We start from the raw sequence: 27,211 nt of genomic DNA on the forward strand, positions 1-27,211 counted from the left end.
CATGTAAATAAGCAGTGTTTATCTAGTCAAATTTATCTCACAGATTGAATGAGGAAGTTTTGAAAAAAAAAAGCAACTGCCTTTCAGAACAAACAAGAGCTGGGTGTGACTGCTGTGAACGTTTGGGTTAAAATAAGTTAAAATAACGGTTAAGTGGAAAAGACTTGCCACAAAATATCAAATGCAGGTTATTCAAATATGTTCAAGTAGTACAAGCACAGCACACCTGAAGGACAAAAAATATGTAAGTGTCCAAACACTCCCAGCTTCAACAGTATACCCGTGTTGACTTCAGTAAGCCTCACACGGTGCTTTTAGTTGTAATCACGTTTCTTAATGTACACCAGTCTGGTTCACCCTGTTGTTTATCTCGGTTTTCATTTAATCTCAGTGTTTGTCTTTTACTGTGGATTTGAAAGGGGCCTGCCTGTGAGTTACTTCCTGACACGTCACACCACTGCCTAAGTGGAAAACTCCAAAGCCGAACAGGCCATCCAAAACAAAAGTGTCTTTAGTGTCTTCACCTGCTGTATATATAGGTCTTTTTTTGAATATCATGAAAAACAAACAAGCAGATTTTGAGCTGTTGGCAACCTGTTAGTTGGGTCTTTCAGAGCAAGGCCAAGGTCTAGCACAGCTCCTGGCTTGGGCGTCCATGTCGTAATGTCTGGTGCGACCTTGTTGATGAGCGCATTGAGGTCCTCTGCTCGGTTTTTAATATTTGTATCCTTAATGTACCTTTGTAAACACACAGGCAGAAGAAACAAAGACAAAGAGACACTTTCAGAAGGACCTAAGAAGACTGAGCCAGTTTATACATCACTGTTTAGGTGACTCAGTTACTCTTAACTCTGCTAAAAATTAAGTTTTTTGCATAACTGTGTTAGTTTTAATGAGATACAAGACATCACAAATGCAAAAACAGTCATCAACACTAGGGTGGATGATTACTGCTTTGAATCATCATCTTCATTCTCAAAAATACAAGTTCAGTGGGCCCAACTCTTCTCCGTACAACAATGTTGGAACCATTCCTGATTACGTGGTAGGTGGACCTCAGGCACGTTGCAGGAGAAGTTGGCCAAAGCTAGTTGGAGAAACAGTTGTGTTTCCCCCTAGTTGTTAAGATAGCAGAGTTGTTGTGTTCTGTTTGTGACTGTGATGGCATTTAAGCGGATTCTATAAAACTGTAAGAGAAGGGATATTTGGTAAATTAATTCATTTTAATGTATTGTCTCAAAATGTTGGGGCTGTGAGTCCTCTGCTGGCTGAAGTTAGCTACCGGTAGGAATCTCTCTATCCTGCTCTCGTTAGCAGTAACAGGGAGCAAAATGTCTCACTATGAACATCTGATGTGTGAATAAAATATTTATGAGAACAGCATTGCAATTTGTTGGAATTTGAGTTGTGAATGCCATTATTTAGCCCCTGTCTTTTGGCTTTAATTTATCACTGGACACTGATATTGCACAAACCCTGACCAAACCCAACTTGTCCGATGGATGAGCCTCCACAAAATAGCCAGCAAATGGGCAGTAGATCCTCGGTTGCAGGGATTTAACCAGCAGCGATTTGTAATTGAGTAGCTTCTTCCTTTCGGTCTTAATGAATTCCGTCTTCCACGAATCTGCAAAAACAGTGAAACACCATGTGTCATGCCAGCAGTGGGGTGCTCAACAATGATCTTTGGGCTTTGTTAAGATTATTTTTCTGTCTTCTTAGAAGTGTTCATTTATATAAAACTGACAGCTCCAGTTTTTCTTGCACCAGATTGACTAAAATATCCCCTCAGAATCATTCTTTGGCCCACTTTGTTTAAACTTTCCATCTCAGCAACACATTGCCCAAATCTACATTGATTATACCATCTAATATGAATCCCATTTTGCTATTAAAAAACTTACTTTCTTCATTTACTACAGATCCTGGCCCTGTTAATTTGAAACTAAGAGAATCCCCCTTTTAGAGTACAAGATTTAGGAGTGTAGTTACATGAACAACAAAACTGTGGTATACCTGACAAGCAAAGACTCCTAAAATCCTTTCCTTTGTACTCGTGTCTGTTAAATTAAATGTTCAAATAAAAAACAAAAACAAATTGCAGATTTGTCTTTACTGCTCTTTTAAAAACTTTCCAACTTTCCAGATTGTTTTTTTTAACTGAGCTGGCTGTGTTCGTAAATCCCCTGCAAACGTCTCATTAGCGCTTTTATTAGCTCCTTTCACACTGCCGAATAACCCGTGTTTAATCCGCGAATTTAGCGTGTCCGCTGTTGCGTTCACACTGCCGACCCGGGCTGCCGCGTCAACTCGACTCGCCTTTCGACCCGCGTCGGACCCTAGTCTTTTATGCCGAGCCGAGTTTGGTGTGAACGCAATCGACGCGGGTCGGACGTGGGCGTGGTGTGACGTGAGGAGTTTAAAAGACAGAATGGACAGCTGATTCAGAACAACAGCGACAGGTGAGGACAAATTTTACTCTGTTTTAGCCTACATCAAGTTGGAGACATTTTTTAATATGGCCAACTGGTGAGACAAGGAGGTCCGCGAGCTCCTCAGCCTCCGAGCAGAGGACGTTATTTACCGCCACATTTCAGGGACTATAGTGCTCTTGTATTCTCCGCATATGTTCTTCGGCGGCATCCCACGTTGTAACCATCCACACCCCGTACAATAACATCTCCATGAACTGCATATACAATTGCAAAAACGAGTCCTCAAGGTGTATTTAACCCTACCTCCGACGCATGGCTTGTGCCTACGTCATTGTACACGCCCAGCATTTTATGTGTTTCGTGTGACGCTCTGCCACCAGGCAACTCCCCCTGAACTCGGCTTCAGGCGACACGGGTCACCCTGACACGCCAAGCGTTCACATTGCTCGACGCAGGTCGAAGGTGCAATTTGGACCCGCTAAGGTAGCGGGTCGCAGTGTGAAAGGGGCTATTGATTCACGACCATGTGCTAATTTTTACCTGTTTAGTAAATTTAAAGCGTCCATATCAAACTTGCTCACCATCGATTTTCCCAGTCCTATCCAATGCTTAAATATAGATCTGATTGATACAGAGGGTAATCATAGATAATTTAGCCAATTCAACCAGACAAATGATTAAAAACTAAAGGTGAACATGTGACCAAAAATAAGAAGCGTCTAATTGGCTTTCATTGAGCCAACAGTGTGACATCAGAGGCTTATAATGACAATAATGCTTATAATGAAATTATAAGATGCTTATGATTTCACCATTAAAAACTCTACAATTCAGTTTACATCTAGTTATAAGGATAACCTAAATGCTGCCAACAACACTGCCATTCATTTTACCACTGCAGACAGAAACGACATTCACTATTTTGCAACAGCAGTGTTGTGATGCATGTAAAATATTAAAACTATACTGTGCTGTGCATTGAGGTGTGAGTGTGGTAAATCTCACCACTGTATTTCCCTCCATAGAAGGTCATGGGGAATCCAGATGCTCCCCCGGCAAAGTCGCTCATCATCAAGTCCACGTTCTGTGGTAATCTGCCCCCATTTGGCCTAGTACAGTCCACAGTGTTGAGGATCATGTGACCTGCAATTGGGAGGGATTCTAAATATTCAATCATGTTATATTCATTTTTCACTCCAATTCTAGATACAGCAATCTAAATATAAAAAATAATTCAACGTTTGTACCCTTATAGTCAACAATGATGCAGGTGTCCATTTCAGGATGTACGCCATCCATCAGAATCATGAATCTCAGGTGTTCATCAATCTGTGGTGATATGAATTATTTATATCGTATCACAGTTTTTATCTAAGGGGTGGAATTCTTCTCAGTTATTTTGTATTATCAATATTGTACTTTGACTTGATACGAGAAACGTGAGAAGCTTACGTTTTGCCACACACCAAAAGAAGTGACATGGATATTGGTCAACTTGACCTGGCTTTGCTCCAAATACCTGTTACAACATGGAAGAAAGAGGGTAAAGTGAATAAATGTAGCTTATCTTCATTCAAAATTGTGTTAAATGGAACCATGCGACACCACTAACCAAAAGACTGGTCTGGATGTATCACCAACATATATGGGGACGTCTGGCCTCCTCTCTGACAAGACTTTCAGAGTTGGGTAACTGGAGGGGAAACAGGACAGGTCAACCAATATTACATTTTCTTTTGTTAACTGTCTTTTCTTAACTGACAACTTTTGAATTTCATCTTCATCTTGGAAACTGCGGGCTTGAATATCATGGGATGGTGGTTCTACGAATGGTCTTATCTTTCAGCAACCTGGCTATTCTATGATGCTTTCACAACGGTGTCATCGGCAGGTCGTTTGGCTGCTTGTGGGTGAAGCTGTCGATGAGTGCTGTCAAGCTGCAGCACATTACGGATATCCTTTATTCAAGCAGTGTTTCCTATGTTTGGCCCTCATGAGGCGTGTCTCCAGAAGGACAAATACAGAGTACAAGTCATCATTAGTAGGCTTGTGCCTAACTTTTGAAGAGATCCATTTCATCTGAATCAGGTGTGTTGAAGCAGGGGAACATATGAAACCTGCAGGACAACAGCCCTCGAGGACCGACTTTGGACATCCCTGATCTAGCTCAACAATGACCACTGATTTTTTTTAAGCATTCTTAAGAGCTTCTTGTTTTCTCATTTCTTGGAAATCAGTGGAAAATATTGATGACTCATCTTGCTCTCCAACTTACTGTCTTCACACCAGTGTGTGCATTTCTTGCCCTCCTCTAGTATAAGGCTAAATTTATGGCATCATTTCATAACATAGTGAATTTAACAACAGTATAAGGGTTCACCTGAGGTGGTCAGAGTGCATATGGCTGATGTATATGAGATCTGCTGCACACAGTCTGTCGAGGCAGTCCTCTGGTGGCTCATGGAGAAGCCACCAGCCTCTGGCAAACGCAGGACCCGTCAACCAAGGATCAAACATGAACCGCTTCTGTCCGAGCTGAAGCTCCATGCAGGCATGGGTGATGTAGGTTATCTGAAAGGGAAGCTTTGCTTTTTACAGGTTTACCGGTCGCAGAAGTCACATTTTTGCCATTATGGCAAACAGATCTGACAGCATTAAGCTTTATTCAGAACATTTTCGCTGGTTAAGTAAGCAGAGGAGGATTTCTCATAGAAATTAAGTGGTGACAAAATGTAAGAGAATTGGGATTATTGACATTACTGTCAAATCCAAATATATAATACCATAAAGTAGAGGTCCTCAATCTATTTCCATAGTGAATCAGCTATGATACTGACAAAACTCTTATGCTTTTTTTGTGTGGGTGTGTGCGTCAATGTAGGGTCATTAAGCAAAGCTAATTATTCAACCACAGTAGCTTTTTTCATGTTTTCTTCATGTGTATATTATCAACTGTTTAATTAGTAGCGATATAACACATATAGTATATGTTTTATTCTGACATTAATAATAATAAATAAAAGTCTTGTTTCTGTGCAACTAAACTGCCCAATCGAGGGATAATAAGATGAGCAACATTCGTGATATAATCCAGTGAAGCAGATGACATTAGCCTGGATTAGGACAGTCCGACTGTCTTGCCCAAACTCCCAGCTACTATCTGGGACATGTCAAATTTGTCCTTTTCCACTCACTGTCACCACAATTCATGAGGAATCCTGCTGCTATGTGTTCGACTTCTATGCGGCCCAATATGCTACGTTCATTGTCATTGCAAACAATTACTGTTTGGTGTTATATTTGCATTTTACATTTGTTTGTTTTTTTCCGTTTTGCAGGACCATTTACGGCCTGATATTGAAAGCTTCGCAGCCTTGGGACAGTTCATGTCCAGGCGGTTGGGCACCCCTGCTTTATTGAAATAATGCGCACAGATAAGCAGACATCAGTGTAACTTGGTTGCTGAGGTTTTGTCTAAAAAGAATGCAAAGCAAACTGTTTCCAAGCCTTATTTCTTAAAGGGACACTCCACCCATTTGCATTAGGCTTTGCATTGTTAGAAACCCTGTCATACTTTTGAATGGTCATGCAACACTCTCTCATTAGAGCTGTAACAAAATCCGGGTTATCCGGTTTTCAACCTTAGTCGTGAGAGAAATGATGAAACCGGAATATATATCCCTCTTTAGTTGCCTACTAGGCTACAGTCATTCTCTAGCATGGTGTTCAGTCACGAACACACAGTCAGTCACACATTGAGTGAAACGAAACCTAACTCCCGCCCCGTTTGCCGGTTAAGTGAGCCATGCCCCCTACTGATCCGTCCTGACTTGCGATCCGTCCGTTACTTACAGTGAGGGACGAATCCCCGCTGACAGTTTCACAGTTCACTGCTTTCTTTGCATTTTCTCTTGTGCTCTTATCTAAGCCATTTTTGACATTGTGAGATTTTATTTATAATTTTATTTAAATTTGTTTATTGTGTGTTAGGCCTATTTAATATTTTATTATTCAATAAAAACACGACTTATGTTCCAACTTCGTACCGTTGCATTTTTTTCTCTAGTTAACGGTAGTCGTCCATTGTTCCGTCACGTCAACTTAACTCGCCGGATTGGATGCCTAGTGTCGTCGTGTTGCCTGTACAGTAGGCGTGTACAGAGGGGTGTGTATACGAAGTTGTAGATAGAACATAGGGTAGAATGGCTCCGGGGGAAAGTAAATAACTTGTGATTTTAACCAACCGAAGTTTCTCCCTCTAAAAATGTGAGTTTTGGAGGGAAATTAATGTGTATAAATCGTCAGCAATGGAACATTATTTCATATTGCACCATGGATCTGGATCTGCGAGCGAGGAGAGCTGCTATTGTGCTGCTGCTGCTGCTGATGCGACACAGGAGATCACATGATCTACTGTCATTGGGTAACGCACTACGGCTGCCGTGGCAAATTTGCATAAACTTTGAGCGAGCCCAACTTTTTTGACGTGCCGCAGGTCCCCCGCTCGCCGTGCCGGAATCCCAGCATGCTTTGCAAGCACGGCGACAACGATCGGCCGGATTTCATTGAAAATGAACTGAATGCGTTGGATACGGCTTGCGTTGACGGAACAATGAACGACAAGCGTAAGCCAGCGCCACTTCATGACAGATCCTTGCTCGGTCAGATCGTATTGAGTTGTTTCTGTGTCAAGGAAGCGGGTGCCTGAGTCTGGCGAATCATGTTGGCTCTGGGTGACTCACGGCCCGACAGCGACAATCCTTGCTGCCGACCGGGCGCTTGCTCGTCAAGTCACGAGACAGAATCGAAACTTAAAAAGCTCCGAGTTGGCATGGATTCGCTACTTGCCCGTCTGACCGCTGAGTCAACCAGAGCCAGCGATTCAGCAGTCAGACGGGCAAGTAGCGAATCCATGCCAACTCGGAGCTTTTTAAGTTTCGATTCTGTCTCGTGACTTGACGAGCAAGCGCCCGGTCGGCAGCAAGGATTGTCGTCAACCCATCTGACTGCTGAAGCCTCTGTACCTCGCTACAGGCTCGGTTAGCGTGGCTTCATGCATCTTGTACAGTCGTTGAAAAATAATCATTTAGTGATATAGGGAGGGCAAGATCATTCCATGTTGTTTACTTGTAGGTCTAAACTCAGCATTGCCTCACCTAATGCTACCACATTTGTCGCTGTGTAAATGCACACACTAGCTGTTGTGTCTGGCTTTCAGATAAAATGGCACTGAATTATTACTTGACAAAAATAAATGAATGAACTTGTAGCCGTAGGCTGCTCTTTGATTTATCAAAATGAATTGATAAATGGGACAAAAAAAAAAGGCCAGGCGCATAGCCACTAAACGGCAGAAATGTTTTTTTTTTGTTTGTTTGTTTTTTTAATAAGTGACTCAAGTGATCCGTATAACTCGAATCCCCTCCTCGAAATGATCCAATCAGCCCGGATTGCCCAAACGATTCGAGTTAAGCATCTCTATCTCTCATTTCCCCCTGAGACGGGAGAAATCCGTATTCACCTCTTTACACTTCCTCCTACAATGATGCAAAAATTGTCATTTTGCGTCATTGTAGGAGGAAGTGTAAGAGGGGTGGATTTCTGTTGAGACTACAAGCGCTAGTTCCCACCCTTCAACACCGCCCATAGGGGGTTGGACCTAATGCGCTTTAATAAGACCTATCACAGATCAGTGCCAGTGCTTTTGAAGTCACTGGCAGAGAGCTGCAGCTAACATGGTCGAAGGTACCGAATACTCAGACGGATGCAATACGGAGGACTGGGATTTTGAAGAAGATATGGTAGAAACGGATGTTCGTGGCTATCTTTTTGAGCCGCAATATAGCGACGAGCAGCTGAGGGCTATGGAGGAACAGGAGGCGGCTGAAGTTGCTGCCACTACAGCCGAGGCAGACGACCTGCCTGCCGCGGATGAGGAGCAATGGCTCGAGCTGGGGCGAATTGGTGGTGCCTGTGCTCTAACTGTGCACCAATGGTCACAGAACAAGAGTCTATCTGCTGCCGAGAATTCCAGCGGTGCCAATTTCTTCTGGACGAAATCACGCAATCGGAGGATGACACGGACGTGTGTGTTGTTGATCACCCGAGTTTCGCACCCCATATGGATAGTGGCATCCTGGAGACCTACTTTAGAATACCTAAAGTCAACTGGAAACGACAGCCAAAGCCTACAGGGCCAAATGGACGTCTAAAGTAAGTTTGTTTTCTTTGTTACTATGTCAAGGAGTACTCTTGCTAACACGCTAACGTGGCATGTTCATTGCACAAATAGCTTGCAGTTATGCGAGCTACTGTGGCACGCTAGGCTCAAATGCCATCACTCACTTTGTGATCAATGTTTTGTCTAGACAATTTCGTCTAACAGCGTACCGGCACTTTCTTGAGTGGGTCCTGCAAGGAGAGAGATTGGGCAGAGGGCGTCGTGTCGTGTTACCTGCTTGTGTCGTGCAGGCTATCCGCAAGAACTACCCAGCTCCAGACGGCCAGTACTGCGGGCACCAAGAAGTGGAGGACGCTCAGGAGGAGCTATAGTTTCCTTGTTTTATATTCATTCAACAGTTGTATTGTTTGTATAGTTATTTAATTAAATGGTTAAAATGTACGTTGTTGAGGTTCTTTCTCGCACTCTCGGGGGAGTGGCCTGCGGATCTTGAGCATTGCAATGCACTATGGGGTTGTCTGCAATCCACAAGCACAAAAAAGTCATTTTCTGCCTTTTCTCGGTCAAGAAGGCACCAAATTAGAAATTTATGCTACTATTCTACTACATATATGGCCCACTTTCAATACATATTCATGTCTCCACTGGTGGAATGTCCCTTTAATCTTTAAACGATTACAAAAAACAGGACTGAACATTTTCAGAAAATGATTTACTATTTTCAAACATTAGCCGTTCTTTTTCAAAGTGCAGTAGGAAAATACAGACTTTCACTTCTCCTTCCTGGAGCTCCAGAGGCTCTCTGGGGTCAGCCAGCCAGGGGTCAACAGGGCTCAGCTCCACCAGCTGAAGCCTACCATCATCCATGACCTCCACCTCTGTGCGTGTGCGTGTGTGAAAGAGAGAAAGAACTCAAATTTAGCAAGTTGGTTAGATTGCTGACATGTTTAACAGATAACACATAGTTACACTTATTCTTATTTTGGTTTTTCATTTGTCACAGCCTCACCTCTCTTTAAAATGGGTCAGACATACCCAACAAAAATGAAAGTGTTTTTACAAGGTTCAAGGCATTTCTAATACACTTCTAACCCAACTACAAGATTGTTGTTGTAATAAACACATTTTTGTATATAGTTGCTTATCTGCATTTGTACTTCTGCATAATTACTTAATTAAAACACCTTTCTCACTCTGTAATACCTTCTATCTGTTTTGTATTCTACAGGACGTAAAGAGTGTTTGCAGATTAAATTATTTACTGTATGAGGGGACCGATGCTGAACAAGCACTGTCAATTTATTTACTTATGTGTTTTCGACACACCATTCTTCCCAGTGCATATCATATTCATGCCCTATCTTGTACAGTGCATTTAAAACCATCACAGAAACTTTTGTTTTTAAGTTGAACTTTTATTTACTTGACATTGTGATGTGACATGGTGATGTGATAAAAGACAGGACACTGTCTTTTAATTCTTAGGTTCTCTGTATCAGAATAATAAAAATAATATAATCTGGTCCTCGCCACATCTTAATATTAGATAAATCAGATAAAGAACAAAAACACAGCAATGAAATGAGTGGCATGTCAGTCAGATATCGCCAATGGCTTCCTTAAAGAGGAAAACAGTGAGTCTGAGTCACAACAAGTCAAGTCAAGGTTGATTTTTATGGTGAATTTAAAAACAGCCACAGTGACCAGAGAGCTGTTCTAGCTGAGCAAAATATAAATATTACTAGCAACTTCTCTGCTTGCAGATAAATATTAATTCATTGATTTAAACAGTAAATATTCAATAAGATGAGTGGCATAGACATAAAAACTGTGTTTACATGATAACAGTTAAGAGATGCCACTCAACCAAATTAATAAGCTGTGAAAAAGAATGGGTTTTAGTCAATTTAAAATAATCAGTCTGGTTCAGGTAATCAGGTTCAATAATCAGGTCTGAGCTGCTCTGATTAGAAAATATATATTTATATATAATATAAAATATAGAGGAATATTCTGTGCAGACCCAGATGCACTGACAGAAGCCGAAGTATTGGTTAAAGAAATAATACCACAATTTGGCTTCGAAGAAAGAATTTACAGTGACAACGGAACACACTGTGTAAACAATTAGCAGGATTGGTAGAAAGATTCAAAGGAACCATTAAATCCAAACTGGGAAAAACATGGAAGGGACAAAGAAAAAAGAAAAAAATGGATTTACTGTCTACCACTAGTACAGCTAAATAGTGCCAACAAGCACAGGTCTTACGCCATTTGAGATGATGTATGCAAGACCTTATGTCATTCCACAACTGAGACCACTCACCAGGGGTGATGAAGCAGCTGAAGAAACTCTGGCTGACTACATGACTACAAGATGTTAACCAACAAAAGTGTCCAATCTGCTTATACTATTCCAGCACAGGAACTCGAGCAGGTCACTACCCCAAGACTGAATCTTCATCAAAGTTATCAAAAAGAAGACCTGGTGGGAAGGTCCATTTCAAGTTTTCCTCACCACCCCAACCGCCGTGAAAATTACTGAGAGGACCTCCTGGATCCATCCGTCACACTGCAAAAAAGTGGCATCAACTAATTTCAGCAAAGCCAGAGTCAGGTGAGCTGTAAATACTCTGAACCCACCACCTGAGGGTAAGTTAAAATCCAGAGGAAGTGTCATCATAGGAACACTTCCTGATCTTGCAGGACTCAGTGAAGCAATCAACAACAAAATAGAGGGTGAAGAGACCAACAGAAACCCAACTAAGCATTGCTAAATTACTTGTTTCAAAATGGCAGGGTAAGAGGCCGACCCTGGCACCCATTTAGACAGCCTGGCATGTGTGGCCTATGAGGCACAATGTGTCTGACAGTTTGAACTATTCTTGTTGTTTTCCGCTCTGTTATGGTTTGACCAGCAGCTATTTAATCAGATCAAGCAGGTGAAGCACACCATAGAATTAAGAGGGCCAGCAAATCCCAACCCAATAAGGGAGACAAGGTAACAGTGAAGTTGTGTGAGGGCGAGAGCCCTACCTTCCTCATTGATAATGATCAATACTATTCTGCAGATGGATGATAGTCAGTCTAGCTCACCTCCACCACCATCTAGATCCATAGTAACTTATCCGAATATCTGAATAAAGTTATAGAACACTGGACTAAGACATGACTGTTTAGCTTGCGTCATAGCTCGGCCAAGTTTTGGCACAGTTCCAGACCCTAACATTGATCCCGCAGGCTATAAGTGTGTCTTAAAGTTGTACAGGCTCTTGGTAAATGCATTGAGGAGATTAATGACTGGATGTGCCACAACTTTCTTCAGCTAAACAAAAACAAAACTGAGGTAATTGTCTTTGGAGCCAAAGAGAAACGATTACAGGTTACCACAGAACTTCAATCTATACACCTAGAAACTACCAACCAGGCCAGAAATCTGGGTGTAGTGATGGACCTAAATTTGGAAAAACACATTAAGGCAGTAACAAAGTCAGCCTACTATCACCTTAAGAATATATCAAGGTTAAAGGATCTGATGTGTCAGCAGGACCTGGAAAAACTAGTTTGTGCGTTCCTCTTCAGTAGGCTTGACTACTGTAACAGCATCTTTACAGGTCTACCTAAAAAGTCAGTTAGACAACTGCAGCTTATTCAGAACTCTGCTGCTCGAGTCCTCACTAAGACCAAAAAAGTGGAGCACATCAGTCCAGCTCTGAGGTCTTTACACTGGCTGCCCGTCCATCAGAGGATAGACTTTAAAGTTCTGATGCTGGTCTATAAAGCTCTGAATGGTCTAGGACCAAAATACATCAGTGACCTCCTGACCCAGTATGAACCTTCCAGACCCCTCAGGTCATCTGGATCCGGTCTTCTATCAGTTCCCAGAGTCAGAACCAGACATGGAGAAGCTGCGTTCAGCTTCTATGCTCCACATGTCTGGAACTCCCAGAAAGCCTCAGATCAGCTGAAACACTCAGTGTATTTAAGTCCTGGTTGAAGACACACCTATTTTCAGCTGCATTTGAATAAAGCTCCAAATCTGAAACTTGAGTTTAAAAAATTAATCACATTTTAACTACTGATTCTATCTATTGATCTTATTTCTTTCTTTTTTGTTTAAAATTTAAATCATGCTTTTTATTTCTACTATTTTAATGTATCTGTAAAGCACTTTGAATCACCCTGTAGTTAAATTGTGCTATACAAATAAACTTGCCTTGCCTTGCCTAAAGTTGTTTACAATTCCTAAACCTCCTTGAAACTCCACCAACCTGCACTACCTGTATACCCTGGAGGCTGGGGCTCATCCACCCTACCTTTCCCCGTATGCCGGCAATTACACCCACATTCCATCGTAGTGGAAATGCACGCGATTTCATTCACACTGCAAAGGTAGCCTGGAAACCACCGCCCTTATTTTTGCCAGGGGGCAGCAAGACGATGACGACATCTATGCGCGACACCGAAGCTTGTAGAGTGTTAATCCAACATGGCAGCGGACACAACGTTACCGTTCGATGCAGCCTTAGAAAGTGTTTTAAGTAGCTTAGAATGCAAGTTTACTTTTTTTTCTTCTTCTTCCTCGTCGAATTTCTGTTGCTCTACATACGTCATCTGGTATAAGTGATACAATTGGCTATGAATCGCGCGCAAAGCAGCATGGGAAGAACCAGACGCCATTTGATAGATATTCGTAGCGCCCAATAAACGGCTCTAGGCATTCGTAAGCCACGCCTCAAATACGAGAAAATGCACACCTAGTTCCCAGACCACCATCTCATCGAGATGTGGACGCGTCAGCCAGGCTAGACTCATCAGAGGCCTGGCTCAGAGACATTGATTGAGACAGCTATAACTAAAACATTGATGTATCAACAGATCCTAACTACTGCAGATGCCTACTATGATAACTATGATGATACAGAAATCTAAAGCATGTGCCCTGTGAACATGAGTGAATGGCATATGACATACCCTACGGAAATCTAACAAAGTGTAGAGTGTGTGGATATTACAGATGTACTTTTGATCCACTTATTAAACAATCTCATGAGGGAATTTTTACTCTTTTCGTATGTTTAATATTTTCTTTTTTGATTGGGAAGTTTCTAGTAAGCATAAAGTATAAGCAGGAGGGAAATTCTTGAAAAATTCTATTTATGCCCACATAATCATTTCTACTTCTGTGTAACTGTTGACTTGAGATTAACAGTTGTCTTGGGAGATTACCACTATCTGAGTGTCCCACAGCCTTGGCGGAATCAACACCACTATCTGCTACCAATAGCACAAAAGGGAATGTCTCATGCACAGACGCAAACATCCGTCTTCTCTACCATGTAAAAGGTTCCTGAGAACGCTGTATCTTTGAACATTTGCTTCACAGCTTCTGGTTGTAAAATGTTCTCTTGTTCTCTAATTAAATTTCCTGTGCTTTTGATTTTTAGACAGTATTCCTGAGTATTCTTATTAATTTCCCTAACAAATATGAATGAATAACAAATTAATTTGTTGTTATGTTGAAAAAGCCACAAAAACACCCTCAAAACTCCCAAATAAAGTAAAGTGACCATAAAGTAAAATGGTGTACTTGCAACCAAAATCATGAACTGTGTATTGTATCATGTGTGGTTCTTCGTCTGACCTTGTTTTTAGGCAAGGCAAGGCAAGGCATCTTTATCTATATAGCGCATTTCATACCACAGGCAACTCAATGTGCTTTACATAAAGACAAGGCATTTAAAAGAACAGCATAAAGCAGCAATTTAAAGAGAAAAAAAATAGAATAAAAATTAAAAACACAGTTAAAAGCAATCAAAGAAGAGGGGAAAAAGAAAGATATAAACTCAACCATAAGCACACCGAAAGAGAAATGTTTTTAACCTGGATTTAAAAGTGCTTACAGTTGGGGCTGATTTCAGTTCTGCTGGTAGTTGGTTCCAGTTGTGTGCAGCATAAACGCTAAAAGCTGCTTCACCGTGTCTAGTTTGAACTCTGGGCTCCACTATCTGACCTGAGTCAGCAGATCTCAGAGCTCTACTGGGTTTATACTCAGCTAGCATGTCATTCATGTATTCTGGACCTAAACCATTCCGTGATTTGTAGACGAGAAGCAGAACTTTAAAATCTATTCTGTATCTGACCGGGAGCCAATGTAAAGACTTGAGAACTGGGGTGATGTGATCTGATCTCTTTGTTCTGGTTAAAACTCGGGCTGCAGCGTTCTGAATGAGCTGCAGCTGTTTGAGACTCTTTTGGGGGAGTCCAGTCAGAAGACCGTTAGAGTAGTCAAGTCTGCTGGAGATGAAAGCATGAATCAGCTTCTCCTGATCTGTTTGGGACATGAAACCCTTAATTCTGGATATGTTCTTAAGTTGATAAAAGGCTGATTTGGTGACTGATTTGATATGATTGTTGAAGATCAGGTCTGAGTCTATCAGCACGCCGAGGTTCCGGACTTGGTCTTTAGTTTCTAGAGACAGTGACTCAAGATGTTTACTGACAGCAAACCTCTTCTCTTTGTTGCCAAACACAATGACCTCAGTTTTTTCTTGATTTAACTGAAGGAAATTTTGGTTCATCCACTTTCTGACTTGCTCTAAGCAGTCGCAGAATGACTCTATAGGACTGCAGTCATCTGGAGACAGTGCCAGATATATCTGTGTGTCATCTGCATAGCTGTGGTAGTTGACTTTAGAGTTCTTCAGAATTTGACCCAGAGGCAGCATGTATAGAGTGAACAGAAGGGGTTCAAGAACTGACCCCTGAGGAACTCCACATGTCATAGCCACTCGATCAGATTGAGTACTTCCAATGGTCACAAAATAACTCCGCTCCTCCAAGTAGGACCTGAACCATTCTAGGACTGTCCCGCTGAGTCCTGCCCAGGTTTCCAACCTGTTCAGCAGTATACTGTGATCCACAGTGTCAAATGCAGCACTGAGATCCAACAATACCAGAACTGACACCTTGCCTGAGTCAGTGTTCAATCTTATGTCATTCAACACTTTAATAAGAGCCGTTTCTGTACTGTGGTGAGGTCGGAAGCCTGACTGAAATTTGTCAAGGAGTCCACTGGAGTTCAAGAAGTTACTGAGTTGATTAAAAACCACTTTCTCAACAATCTTGGCTATAAAAGGAAGATTTGAGATGGGTCTGTAGTTGGTTAAAATGGAAGCATCCAATGTTCTCTTTTTTAGGAGTGGCTTGATGGCAGCTACTTTTAAGGGTTTAGGAAACGTGCCTGATTGAAGTGAGCAGTTTATTATTTGCTGCAAATCTGTTTGGACAGAGCTTACAATAGTTTTAAAGAAGTCAGATGGCATTGTGTCAAGACAGGATGTCGATGGTTTAAGATGCTGGACTGTTTCTTCTATGGTTTTTTTGGTCAACTGTATTGAATTCTGACATCATAGTTGATTGATTCCTAGGTGGTTTTAAGGATTGCGTCATTTTATTATTTTGCTCATTTATATTGATATTTAGCCTTATAGATTTGATTTTTTCATTGAAAAAACAAGCAAATTCATTGCATTTTTCTGTGGAACGGAGTTCTGAAACTATCTGTTTTGGGGGGGTTGTCAGCTTATTAACCATAGCAAACAGAGCACGAGTGTTGTTGATGTTCTTATTAATCATTTCAGATAAGTGTTGCTGTCTAGCCCGGAGTAACCCGTGGTTAAAATTACAAAGACTTTGTTTGTAGAGGTCATGGTGAATTTGAAGTTTAGTTTTTCGCCATTTACGCTCTGCTTTCCTGCATTCTGTTTTCAAGGCCTTTACCATAATAGTGTTCCTCCATGGTGTTCGCTTTCTGCTCAAGATCATCTTATTTTTAACAGGTGCAACAGTATCCATGACATTTGAGAGTTTCAAGTTAAAGTTATCTAAGAGTTCATCAACTGTCTCTGCACTCGCAGTTGATGACATAGCTATAACTTCCATAAACTTAGCACTGGTATTCTCATTTATGTACCTTTTTCTAACAGACACACGGGTCTGTTAGAAAAACCTAATTCTAAGACTCTGTAAGGTCCAGGTAATTTTCCATTCTGTTCCATACTGTAAAACCTTAGAATAAAAGAATGGTGTGCTTTCTGTATGTGGTTAATGTACTGTACGTACAAATAAGACTGTTGTAAGGTTTGTAGCCATGAATGTGTGAATGTGTTACAAGTATGCATTTCATCTGTATATTAATAGGCTGACAGAGCAGTTAATTGAACTCTAAGTTAGTTTTTCGCCAGTACTGCTGCCTGCAATAACTACATAGTGGATGTCTGAGCTTACATTTAATCTTTTAATGTATTCTGTATTGTGGCATTTTTCAGAAAGTTGCTTAGAAAAGCTCATATTCCAAATTGTCATTGAGTATTAACTCAAGAAGTGATCTGCCATTTTTATATATACTTTTTTTCTATTTGGGCCCCCAAAGGAAAAGGTTTTTTTCTTTTTTTTTTCAAAATTTGAATTTAAAGGATAAATATCCTAACATTTTACAATAAGTCAATGTCCAAAATGTGCTGGATTCTGTATTTTCAAGTTTGACACATTTGCTATCTCCTATGTATACACCTTGTAATACAACTTACCTAGCTCGTCTTGCAAGAAGCTGTCAGGTGGGTTCACATATTTCATTGTGGACACATTTAACTTCCAATTATGTTTAGTGCATTTGACAGTCCTGTAAGAAAAAAAGTAGCCTGTTAGCTGTACCTAACAGTTTTAGCGACACAACTGGTGTTTCATTCTGGCAGACTGGCCTCACCTGCCGCCCAAGTCCTCGATGTCTCTGATGAATAACCCCCCTTGATGTTTGCATTGATTCTTACATGCTTTGAAGCCATCATTACTCTTGTAGATGATGTAACAATTACCATCCTCTGGGTTTTTCTTGAAATTGACTCCTTCTTTGAGCAAGTCCACTGCCTCAGCTTCCAGTGACAACACCACCTTTGTTCCCTGAGGAGTCATTTTACCTAAATGTGAAACACAAGGTCAAAGTGAAAGAAAAGTTTAGGTTCAACTCAAGTGGCAAAGTTTAAAAGTTGGTTTTAAGGTGTTACAATATGCATAACAACTCCACACTCGGCCCTCTTGTGGATGGACGCACTTTCAAGCTCGGTGCTCTGCTTGACGAAGACCTATGATGTTTCTGGGAACTGTTGAAGCCACTCTCCCAGTTTGGGGGTCATGGCTCTGATTACTCAGATAACCACTGTCACCAATGTTTGCCTTTGCTCTCCATATCTTCCCAGCTTCTTCATTCAGTTCTTGAAAATTTTCATGCTTCTCATGTTCCTTCTTTTTGTTGTTGCTTTCACTTGGGATAGCTAAATCTATCGCTACTGACCAGCCTTTTTTGCTCAGTCCTGGCATACAGAATGATATCATCCATGTGGAGAAGCTGGCTAGTGATTGCTAAAATTTGGAACCAGTATGTATAGCCACTCTTTGTGATAATTTAGCTGAGGGGGTTCAGGTCTATGCAGAACAGTAGCAGAGACAGAGCATCTCCTTGACAGTTACCACACTTGATGTTACCTTGTGCATTGGACTTTTAAATACCCTCAAGCATTGTCTTACATAGCTCCACTGAGTTCTCTGGGTGTCCTGTTAATGTTACAGAATCTCAAGTATTTTAATGTTCAAATGTGGGGCGTTTAGTTATAGGCTTACTTGTAGGAAGTCCAGGCATTGCACAGATGTTTTCTGAAAAAAATTGTTTGAACTGACAATTTTATTGATCAGTAGTCGAATTCCCCTCTGGGCCCCACTTATGAGTCATGTACCTACCCATCCTCTAGGATTCTTCCGTGTTGTGCAGTTTAATAGCCAGTAGTTAGATGAAATTGCTCCTTTGTGGAGATCTTTTATAATTAGGTGTGTCTGGGTTTTGAACTATTCATTGGTCCAATTTCCTGGTAAATGTCCCCCCTCACTGGTTCCTCGATATATGTACACGAACAGTCAACAGTTTGGACACCCTTTTCCATACTTATATCCTCATTTGTGAGTCACTTTGGAAAAAAGCATCTGCTAAATGCATAAAAAAAAATATTTTGAATGAGTGGAGGTATTGTAGTGTATAAGGGATGGTCGTCTTCAAACGGCCTATGTGTAGATGGTAAAGGAAGAACTCTGCTGACACAGACATGGTCGAACAAAGAAGTATTTTATTGCCAACCAGGTCCGTCTCAGAATTACAGAATGATGCATCAAATCTGGAGGGATTCTGGAAGCCCCAAAATCTGTCATCTCTCCCCACTGAGGGTGCTTCTCTCCTTATGTAGGGTAAACCTTCCCCTATTTGGTGACCCTGGGTGGGCTCGCTAGTCAGGCTAAAAAATATGTATATATCCCTGGTGTGGCTGTCCTGGACATTCTTAATTGAGGGAGTTAAGCATGGGGTGTTAAGGGGTGTTTTTCCAGATGTTTATCATTATTCATCTCCTGTCTGGACACACTGAACCTGATGCACTTCTGGACCTCTGCTAAGTTTCAGACACTACAGTATCCAAATAATTTTGACTGTTAGTGTACATGTACTGATGTCAACAACACATCTCACAGTAGTCAGAACAGGGTCATGTCTACCAGTGTGTAGCATTGTCTCTTAACAAGATTCCATAAATGTCTGGGAACTGGGCAGACCAATTGCTGGCCATTTGAGAGAGGAATGTTGTCCAATTCCCATTTCATTTTACGAAGCCTCCCAAAATACCTTAAAATTTAAAGAGGGTGCATCTTTTTTTTTTACATGACTATACACATATATACTTAGACTTTGTGTGTTATACAACAAACTGTCAGAACCATCACAATTATTGGCTTCACATCAAAAGGAGTGATTACATATGAAAACACTATCCATCCAATGATCCATCCATCCATTTCTGATATAATTTAATTCAATATATATTCCTTTCTTTTCAAGATGAAGTCAAACTGAAAGGGGATTTTTGAGTACTACAAGCTATTTTTACCCTTCAAGCTCCTTCTCTATCATTTGACATGTTATGCCATTATCTTTTCAAAGGTGTCATCATTTTGCCAGTTTCACCGCAACCATTTGTGAGTAAAACATTGATTATTATGTTTCCTGCTAGAAAGATTTTTTTTTCCCTTTGTGAAGATTAAAAGATTAAAATCATTCATAAACACTGCCCATTGATATAAACTATGCAGCACCATTCTCAGTTAATTTTTTTTATCTTCATTGGCTTTGGAGTCGTAATCATTACCTGGTGTAACAAGAATTTCCCGCTTAACCAGAGGAATGCACTTCCAAATAAAATGGTAAATGGTAAAAAAAAAAGGCAGGAAGTTCTTAAAGTGTCACTTGAAAAGGATATATAAACCAACATCTTTAAGAATTCAAAAGACAAGCCTCATGTGCAGTAAAATGACCTGTTGGCTCAGATTAGCAGAAATTCAAAACTGATTTTCGACAGCATCTTACTGTATCTCACAACAATTGTAAAGTACGGTTCATTTTACATACACTGTATGTAAAATAATGCCGGCTCACCCTTACACACATGGGTCATCTCATCTCTGTAACTACCTCCCTTGACGGCTCAGCGCATTTTCAACTGCGGTTAACCTCGATTTCTCATTGCACCTCCATTTGCTCAGACATGACACATATTCACAAAGAATACGCATCACTCCTGACTTGAAAGTTGTGTGTGAAAGGGCCTAATGACACCATGAGTGCAGCTGTTGGCTGGATGGACAAAAAATCTCCGTTTTCGTACAGAAAAGTACAGTAAAACTGGTGGTTTGTTCTGAGGGAATTTTGGAATCGAAAGGTGGAAATAAGCAAGCAAAGAGATATGAAAAAGTTATGTTAATGCATTCATTTTGGTAATATTAATGATGACGCCAAAATGGATTCCTACGCTTTTCATCCCCTATCACTAAACAAATTTGTGGCGCTCTAGTGTGTCACTAGATACTAATATCTTACCTCAGAAACTGATTATGCGTTTTCTTTAGTTTTTTTTTCCAGATCTATAGCGATTTAATAAAAAAAACATGTATAAAAGAAGCAGAATTTATTACACTTTGTAAATAGACAGTAGTTTGTTGTTAGATATTTAAAAAAGCTACTTAATTCAAAATGTTTTTTTTACTGTGATATATACTGTAAACCAGGGGTCTTCAACGTTTTTCAGGCCAGGGACCCCCAAACTGATGGAGTGTTGGAGCAGGGACCCCCCTACTATTTTTATGGCATACAATTGTGTTTTATATTTAACGGGGCCTAGTGCCGTGTATAAACATAGCTACTCTGTTATTGTACATTCAATACTAAGCTATTCAAATAATACACAGGTTAATATATTCATGTTTTATGAATATATTAACCTGTTATATATGAATACATGTTATATTCATGTTTCAAAAAAAAAACATTCTATGAAGGAGATGACGAGTGCAACAATACGGTACTGTCTCTGACAGAAGTTCCCTTTAGTCGTCGTACTAATGCGGAGAAGGAAGTTTGGAAGAATTTTGCAGGATTTTCGGGCTCGCCTTGCGAGGCAAAGATGAAACCCAGAGCTCCACCAACCCTGCTATTTTTCCAGGTAGTATTTGATGTAGCTAATTAACTTAACCTTTTGTGCTCAGTCATTGACTTGTAATGATTTAAATCTTTTATATAATGTTGACAATGATAGCAGAATGTATAATGATGCATTCATTGTTAATGATGCAGTATTATATTTAAAAAAGAGAGAAATCTCACATAAGTAAGCTGCACTTAACCATGTTTGACAACTGGTTATGCTTTTCTAAGTCATATTTTCCAAAACTTCAATAAACACTTGACTTGGATTTATATGCTGTCATTTTAATTACATTCTTTAGAATGAAAATCTTATCATTAAGAGCTTATGTGTTTACTTATTTCATAGAATCCTGGAACAATATGAGGAAAATAAATAAATAATGGTTAAGGTGTAATATGAACTGATTGGCAAATTATGCAAAAAATAACAAAAAATTATTTAAAATTATTACAATAAATTATGCTACCTAGACAAATATACCTCAGTCCTATGGACTTTTATGGTACTTATGGACATAACGGGGGAAATTGCAGTCACTTTGGTTATTTGGAAGACCAAATAACCCCTCGACTCTGCGTTGTGTTTATTTAAGGAAGACAAGGAGTTTCTGGATGATTGGACATTTTATTTCCTGTGTGGGAACATAAGAGGTTTGCATCAGTGCAATCGGTTCAGCTTCGCACAGCACACTCTGATGCAGCTTTCACAGACTGGAAATTGCACTACCTAAAAAAAATGTCAGGAGCCGCCACTGCAGCCGTAAATGACAGAAACCGAGAAACACCTCCGAACAGATAAACCACGCCGAGCTCAGTCACGTAGACATGTGGAAAGTTCCTCAAACTCGAAAATTCTTTGATTTCCTGGAAATGTGAAAAAAATGTATTTTACAAAATTAAAAAGACAAAAAGTAGAACAGAAGTGCTGTGCTGCAAAACAAGTGTTAATGCACCAACATAATGTGTCAGTGTGTCACTTTGTCACTGTTGTCCTGCTGTTGAACTGCTGTTCAAAACAAAGATAGCACTGTTCAAACCAAAGATACCATGCCATGATGTGTTCAGGGTCCCTGCTATAGAAGTCCGACTTCTGACAGCTGTTCTGAGAACAAGCTGGGGCCCAATAGGATTCCTGTATTAGTTAGTAAAAGAAGGAATCGAAAACAGTTAACCTGCTGGGTGAATTTATCTAATCTGTTAACAGTACCACGTACAACTCAGAATACAACAGAGACCACTGTAAACGCCACAAAGCTAGCCTTACTTAATATTAGATCTCTGTCCAATAAGTCACTGTTAGTTAATGACTTCATCATTTCACACAATTTAGATTTTCTTTTTCTGACAGAAACATGGTTAACAGAGAGCACAAGTGCTACTGTTCTTAATGAAGCAGCTCCCCCAAACTTTAGTTTTATGGATAAATGCCGAAATGGTAAGAAAGGTGGGGGGGAGGCTGCCTTATTTAAAGATACATTCCAGTGTAAACAGATATCATTTGGTGATTTCACTTCTTTTGAATATCTGAGTTTTATTTTAAAGGGTGTTCCTAAAATCCTGTTCTTAATCATTCACAGATCTCCAGGATACTGTGCAAGTTTTATTGATGATTTTTCTGAATTATTGTCTGTTATTTCGACTGATTTTAACCATTTTATCTTGACCGGGGATTTTAACATTCACATGGATAATATGACGGATGGTACTGCCAAAGAATTTTCTTCTGTGCTGGACATGTTTGGTTTGTGGCAGCATGTAACAGAACCTACCCACCTTCGAGGTCACATTCTGGACCTGGTCATTTCTAAAGGTGTTGATATTTCTTCTGTTGTTGTTACTGATTTGGCCTTGTCTGACCATTTTTGCATTTTATTTGATTTACATATTACTCAGAATGTTCAAACAACCAGCTTCTCAGTTAAGAAGAGGTATATCAATGAGAAAACAAGTGCTCAGTTTAGGGAGGCCATAGTTATGTTACCAACAATGAGCGCAGAGTCGGTTGAAGGAATGCTGGATCATTTTAACTTGAAAATTTTTAATGTAATGGAAGCTGTTGCACCGATAAGAATCAAGAGCACCTTGATCAAACAGAAAACCCCATGGAGAAACACCACTACGGTCAAAAATCTGAAAAGAGAATGCAGGAAAGCTGAACGTAAATGGAGGAAAACAAAGCTTCAGATTCACTATGAGCTATATAAAGAAAGCCTGCGTATTTATAACAATGAGCTGTGCAAGGCCAGACAGCTGCATTTATCTGAAATGATTAATAAGAATGTCAACAATTCTCGAACTCTGTTTGCTATGGTTGAAAAACTCACAAATCCTCCTAAACAGTCAAACCCAGACCTCCTCTCCACTGAGAAATGCAACGAATTTTAGCCAAAAAATCAAAACAATTAGACAAAACATTCACGCAACACAGACAAACAAGAAAACTAATCTGTGTCTAAAACCTAGAAATAACTCTGACGTTATGTCACAATTTAATGTTGTTAATTTAAAAATCCTAGAGGAAACAGTTCGGCAGCTGAAATCAACAACTTGTTCTCTGGACATAATACCATCCGACTTTTTAAAAACTGTTTTTACCTCAGTAGAAAGTGATCTCCTACGAATAGTTAACAGCTCACTGGCATCAGGCATTTTTCCCAAGTCACTAAAGACAGCTGCCATTAAGCCACTCCTAAAGAAGATAACTCTAGATGCCTCTATGATGAACAACTACAGACCTGTCTCTAACCTCTCTTTTATATCCAAGATTATTGAGAAAGTTGTATTTAACCAGCTCAACGACTTTCTGAATGAAAGTGGAAGTCTTGATAAGTTTCAATCAGGCTTCAGACGTCATCACAGCACTGAAACAGCTCTGGTCAAAGTGTTAAACGACATTAGGTTGAATACTGATTCTGGTAATGTTTCAGTCCTGGTTCTGTTGGACCTCAGCGCTGCGTTTGATACTGTAGATCACAGAATCCTGTTGCACAGGCTGGAAAACTGGGTTGGACCTTCTGGAGCGGTCCTTAACTGGTTCAGGTCCTACTTAGAAGGCCGGAGTTATTTTGTTACAATTGGCAGCTATGAATCTGAGCGAGTGGCCATGACTTGTGGAGTCCCCCAGGGGTCAATTCTTGGACCTCTTCTGTTTAACTTGTATATGCTCCCTTTGGGTCACATATTTCAGAATTTTAACATCAACTATCACAGTTATGCAGACGATACACAACTTTATGTGTCTCTGTCACCGGACGACTGCAGCCCAGCTGACGTTCTGTGTCAGTGTCTGGAGGAAGTAAACACCTGGATGAGAGAGAATTTTCTAGAATTAAATGAAGACAAAACTGAGATCATTCTGTTTGGTAGCAAAGAGAAGAGGGTCAGCGTTGGTACATATCTTGAGACTCGGGACCTTATAATCACTGACCAAGTTGGTAACCTCGGAGTGTTGATAGACTCAGATCTGACTTTCAGCAGCCACATCAAAGCTGTCACCAAGGCAGCTTTTTACCACCTCAGAAACATCAACAGAATTAAAGGTTTCCTCTCCCAAACAGACCAGGAGAAACTCATCCATGCATTCATCTCCAGTAGACTCGATTACTGTAACGCTCTTTTAACTGGACTTCCCAAAAAGAGCATTAAACATCTGCAGCTCATCCAGAACGCTGCTGCTAGAGTTTTAACCCGGACTAAGAGATCTGAACACATCACACCAGTTTTAAAATCTTTACACTGGCTTCCAGTCAGTCACAGAATAGATTTTAAAAGCCTGCTGATGGTTTACAAATCCCAGAATGGTTTATCTGTGATGTGTTCAGAGAATATAAACCTAGCAGAGCTCTTAGATCCAAGGACTCAGGTCAGCTGGTCCAGTCCAGAGTCCAGACTAAACATGGAGAAGCAGCATTTAGCTGTTATGCTGCAAATAAGTGGAACAAACTGCCAGTGGAGATTAAACTTTCACCAAATGTAGACATTTTTAAATCCAGGTTAAAAACATTTCTTTCCTCATGTGTCTATGCATGAAATATCTTTTAACTTATCTAGACTGTTGCCTGATTTTAAATTCATTTAAATGATTTTATTTGTTTCTCTTTATATTATTTTATGTATTTTTAATGCTTCTTGCACTCCCTGCTGCAATGCTTTTATTTTATGTAAAGCACTTTGAACTGTTTGTACATGAAATGTGCTATACAAATAAATTTGATTTGATTTGATTTGATTTTGTCCTGAACATCATGATTAATAAGGACATGTACCTGATTTTATCATGGCCCACAGGCTGTTTTGATGTTGTTTTGTGTTACTTTCCGTAATCACTGTGCATGCTTTGAGATCCTAAACTTAATGGCCTATAAGCCAACCAAAAAGTGCAAGTCTGCCATAACCTGATTGCAGGCCCGTGGGTGTACTATAAGCCTGGAAAGAGTTAGATGGGCTACTTTTACCACATCATAACTCTCTTGGGTGAAATCTAACCATTTAAGGCAGAATCAACTTTTTAATGACAAATCAGTGGCTGTAATCCCTTTTTAGCATGTCAACAAAACAGCTTTGATAATATCTTGTTTTGCCCTCACGGGGACATTGAAGAGGGTGCAAACAACTTGTGTATTATGTTTATATAACTCTGTTGAATGTAAGCAAATCATTCTCAGACAAAAAAAAAGAGCCCTAAAGTCTAAGGTGAGGAGCAGTTACCTTTTTGTAAGTGGAAAGGTATTGTATGGATTGCGTTGCATACCTTATTATATTACAATTATTACTATGCATAATATATATATTACTGTACTCATCATGATCAAGGGCACACCTAAATAATGCATCGTCACGTAAAATCAAGGGGAGCCGTTTTCTAGAATAAATCATCGACCCATCAATAACACTGCACTTTCTAAACGCTTCAGCGTAAGGCTAAATATAATGGGACAGCGGCAGACTACAGGAACCGAGAAACACGTTCTCACGCTCGAATATTCCTGAGGTGAAAAAAAGAAAAAAATCATTTGAAAAAAAGAAAATAAAAAGCGGAACAGCAGTGCTGCAAATGTGTTAACGTATCAACGTGTTGCGCCTGCCATAGCTTGAAAAAAAAAAAAGGGCTTACATTATTCCATGTAGCAAACTGGAGGGAAGAGGTTAATAAAATCACGAATGAATAAAACAAATATCCCTGTTCTCGTCTGAGTAGTTTGTGGGGGGTGAGCTTGCATTAATTTAGTCACATTATTTATCATTTAGCTTTTCTTATGGCTGCGACGGTTATATCAGTTCTGATCATCTTCACGGGGGGTAATTAATAAAGCCACTGTCCGTCTAAGCCTCATCTGTGAGAATACTTGAAAAACAGCCTGTAAACTCACCTTTAAGAGCATGCCACGGGTGGCTAAAGTCCGCAAGAAGTCACTGCGTCTCACAGAGGCGTCGCGTGCGCTTTGATAGGGAAAAAAGTATGTGTGACGCGAGGATTGGAAGCCACTCACACTGCCCGAGCATTCCACCTTAAACTGACGAATTCGCTCGGAGCATGTGTTATATGAACACATATGCTATGACACTGTTATGACTTACAAAATGGGTGTGAGTCAAGAGAATATTCCCCGTTGTTTGTTTAGTAGTGATTAGTAATTAGTGATCTGCATAACATTAAAAGTACCTTAGATGTGCAAAATAAAATCAGGTGGCAAAGCCAAGGATGGTCATGGCCAACACAAACTTAAGCCTGGTCAGCCCTCTGGGTTCTTTGCCACTCACTATAAATAGTAGAAAAGTCTAGCGCCTTATAGAAAGAGAGCTCCAACACTCTTTGAACGAACTGACACACGGTCACGTAGATCCCGTAGCCAGTGTTGGTCAAGTTACTTTTAAAAAGTAATTAGTTACAGTTACTAGTTACTGCTCCCAAAAAGTAATTGAGTTTGTCACTCAGTTACCACATTGCAAAAGTAATTAGTTACTCAGCAAAGTAACTGTGGCGTTATTTTTTTATGTTCTATAACACTGTTACGTTCT

The 27,211-nt window shown here is 40.2% G+C and overlaps 1 protein-coding gene across 1 annotated transcript in view; it reads right to left on the bottom strand.

Moving 5' to 3' along the window:
* Positions 1-26,681, bottom strand: part of cmah (cytidine monophospho-N-acetylneuraminic acid hydroxylase) — a 35,532-nt gene extending 8,851 nt beyond the window's left edge. Inside the window, exons 1-11 of the mRNA XM_075472536.1 lie at positions 26,563-26,681; positions 17,384-17,594; positions 17,208-17,299; positions 9,385-9,494; positions 4,816-5,006; positions 4,048-4,128; positions 3,888-3,954; positions 3,683-3,764; positions 3,441-3,578; positions 1,492-1,627; positions 595-738 (exon numbers count right to left, since the gene is read on the bottom strand). Of these exons, the coding sequence (XP_075328651.1) occupies positions 595-738; positions 1,492-1,627; positions 3,441-3,578; positions 3,683-3,764; positions 3,888-3,954; positions 4,048-4,128; positions 4,816-5,006; positions 9,385-9,494; positions 17,208-17,299; positions 17,384-17,589 (1,247 nt within the window). The 5' untranslated portion in view covers positions 17,590-17,594; positions 26,563-26,681. The remainder of the gene's footprint in view (positions 1-594; positions 739-1,491; positions 1,628-3,440; positions 3,579-3,682; positions 3,765-3,887; positions 3,955-4,047; positions 4,129-4,815; positions 5,007-9,384; positions 9,495-17,207; positions 17,300-17,383; positions 17,595-26,562) is intronic.
* Positions 26,682-27,211: the final 530 nt, after the last annotated feature.

The sequence above is a fragment of the Odontesthes bonariensis genome, chromosome 8 (genome assembly GCF_027942865.1).
Source record: "Odontesthes bonariensis isolate fOdoBon6 chromosome 8, fOdoBon6.hap1, whole genome shotgun sequence".
In the NCBI taxonomy this organism is placed as follows: Eukaryota; Metazoa; Chordata; class Actinopteri; order Atheriniformes; family Atherinopsidae; genus Odontesthes; species Odontesthes bonariensis.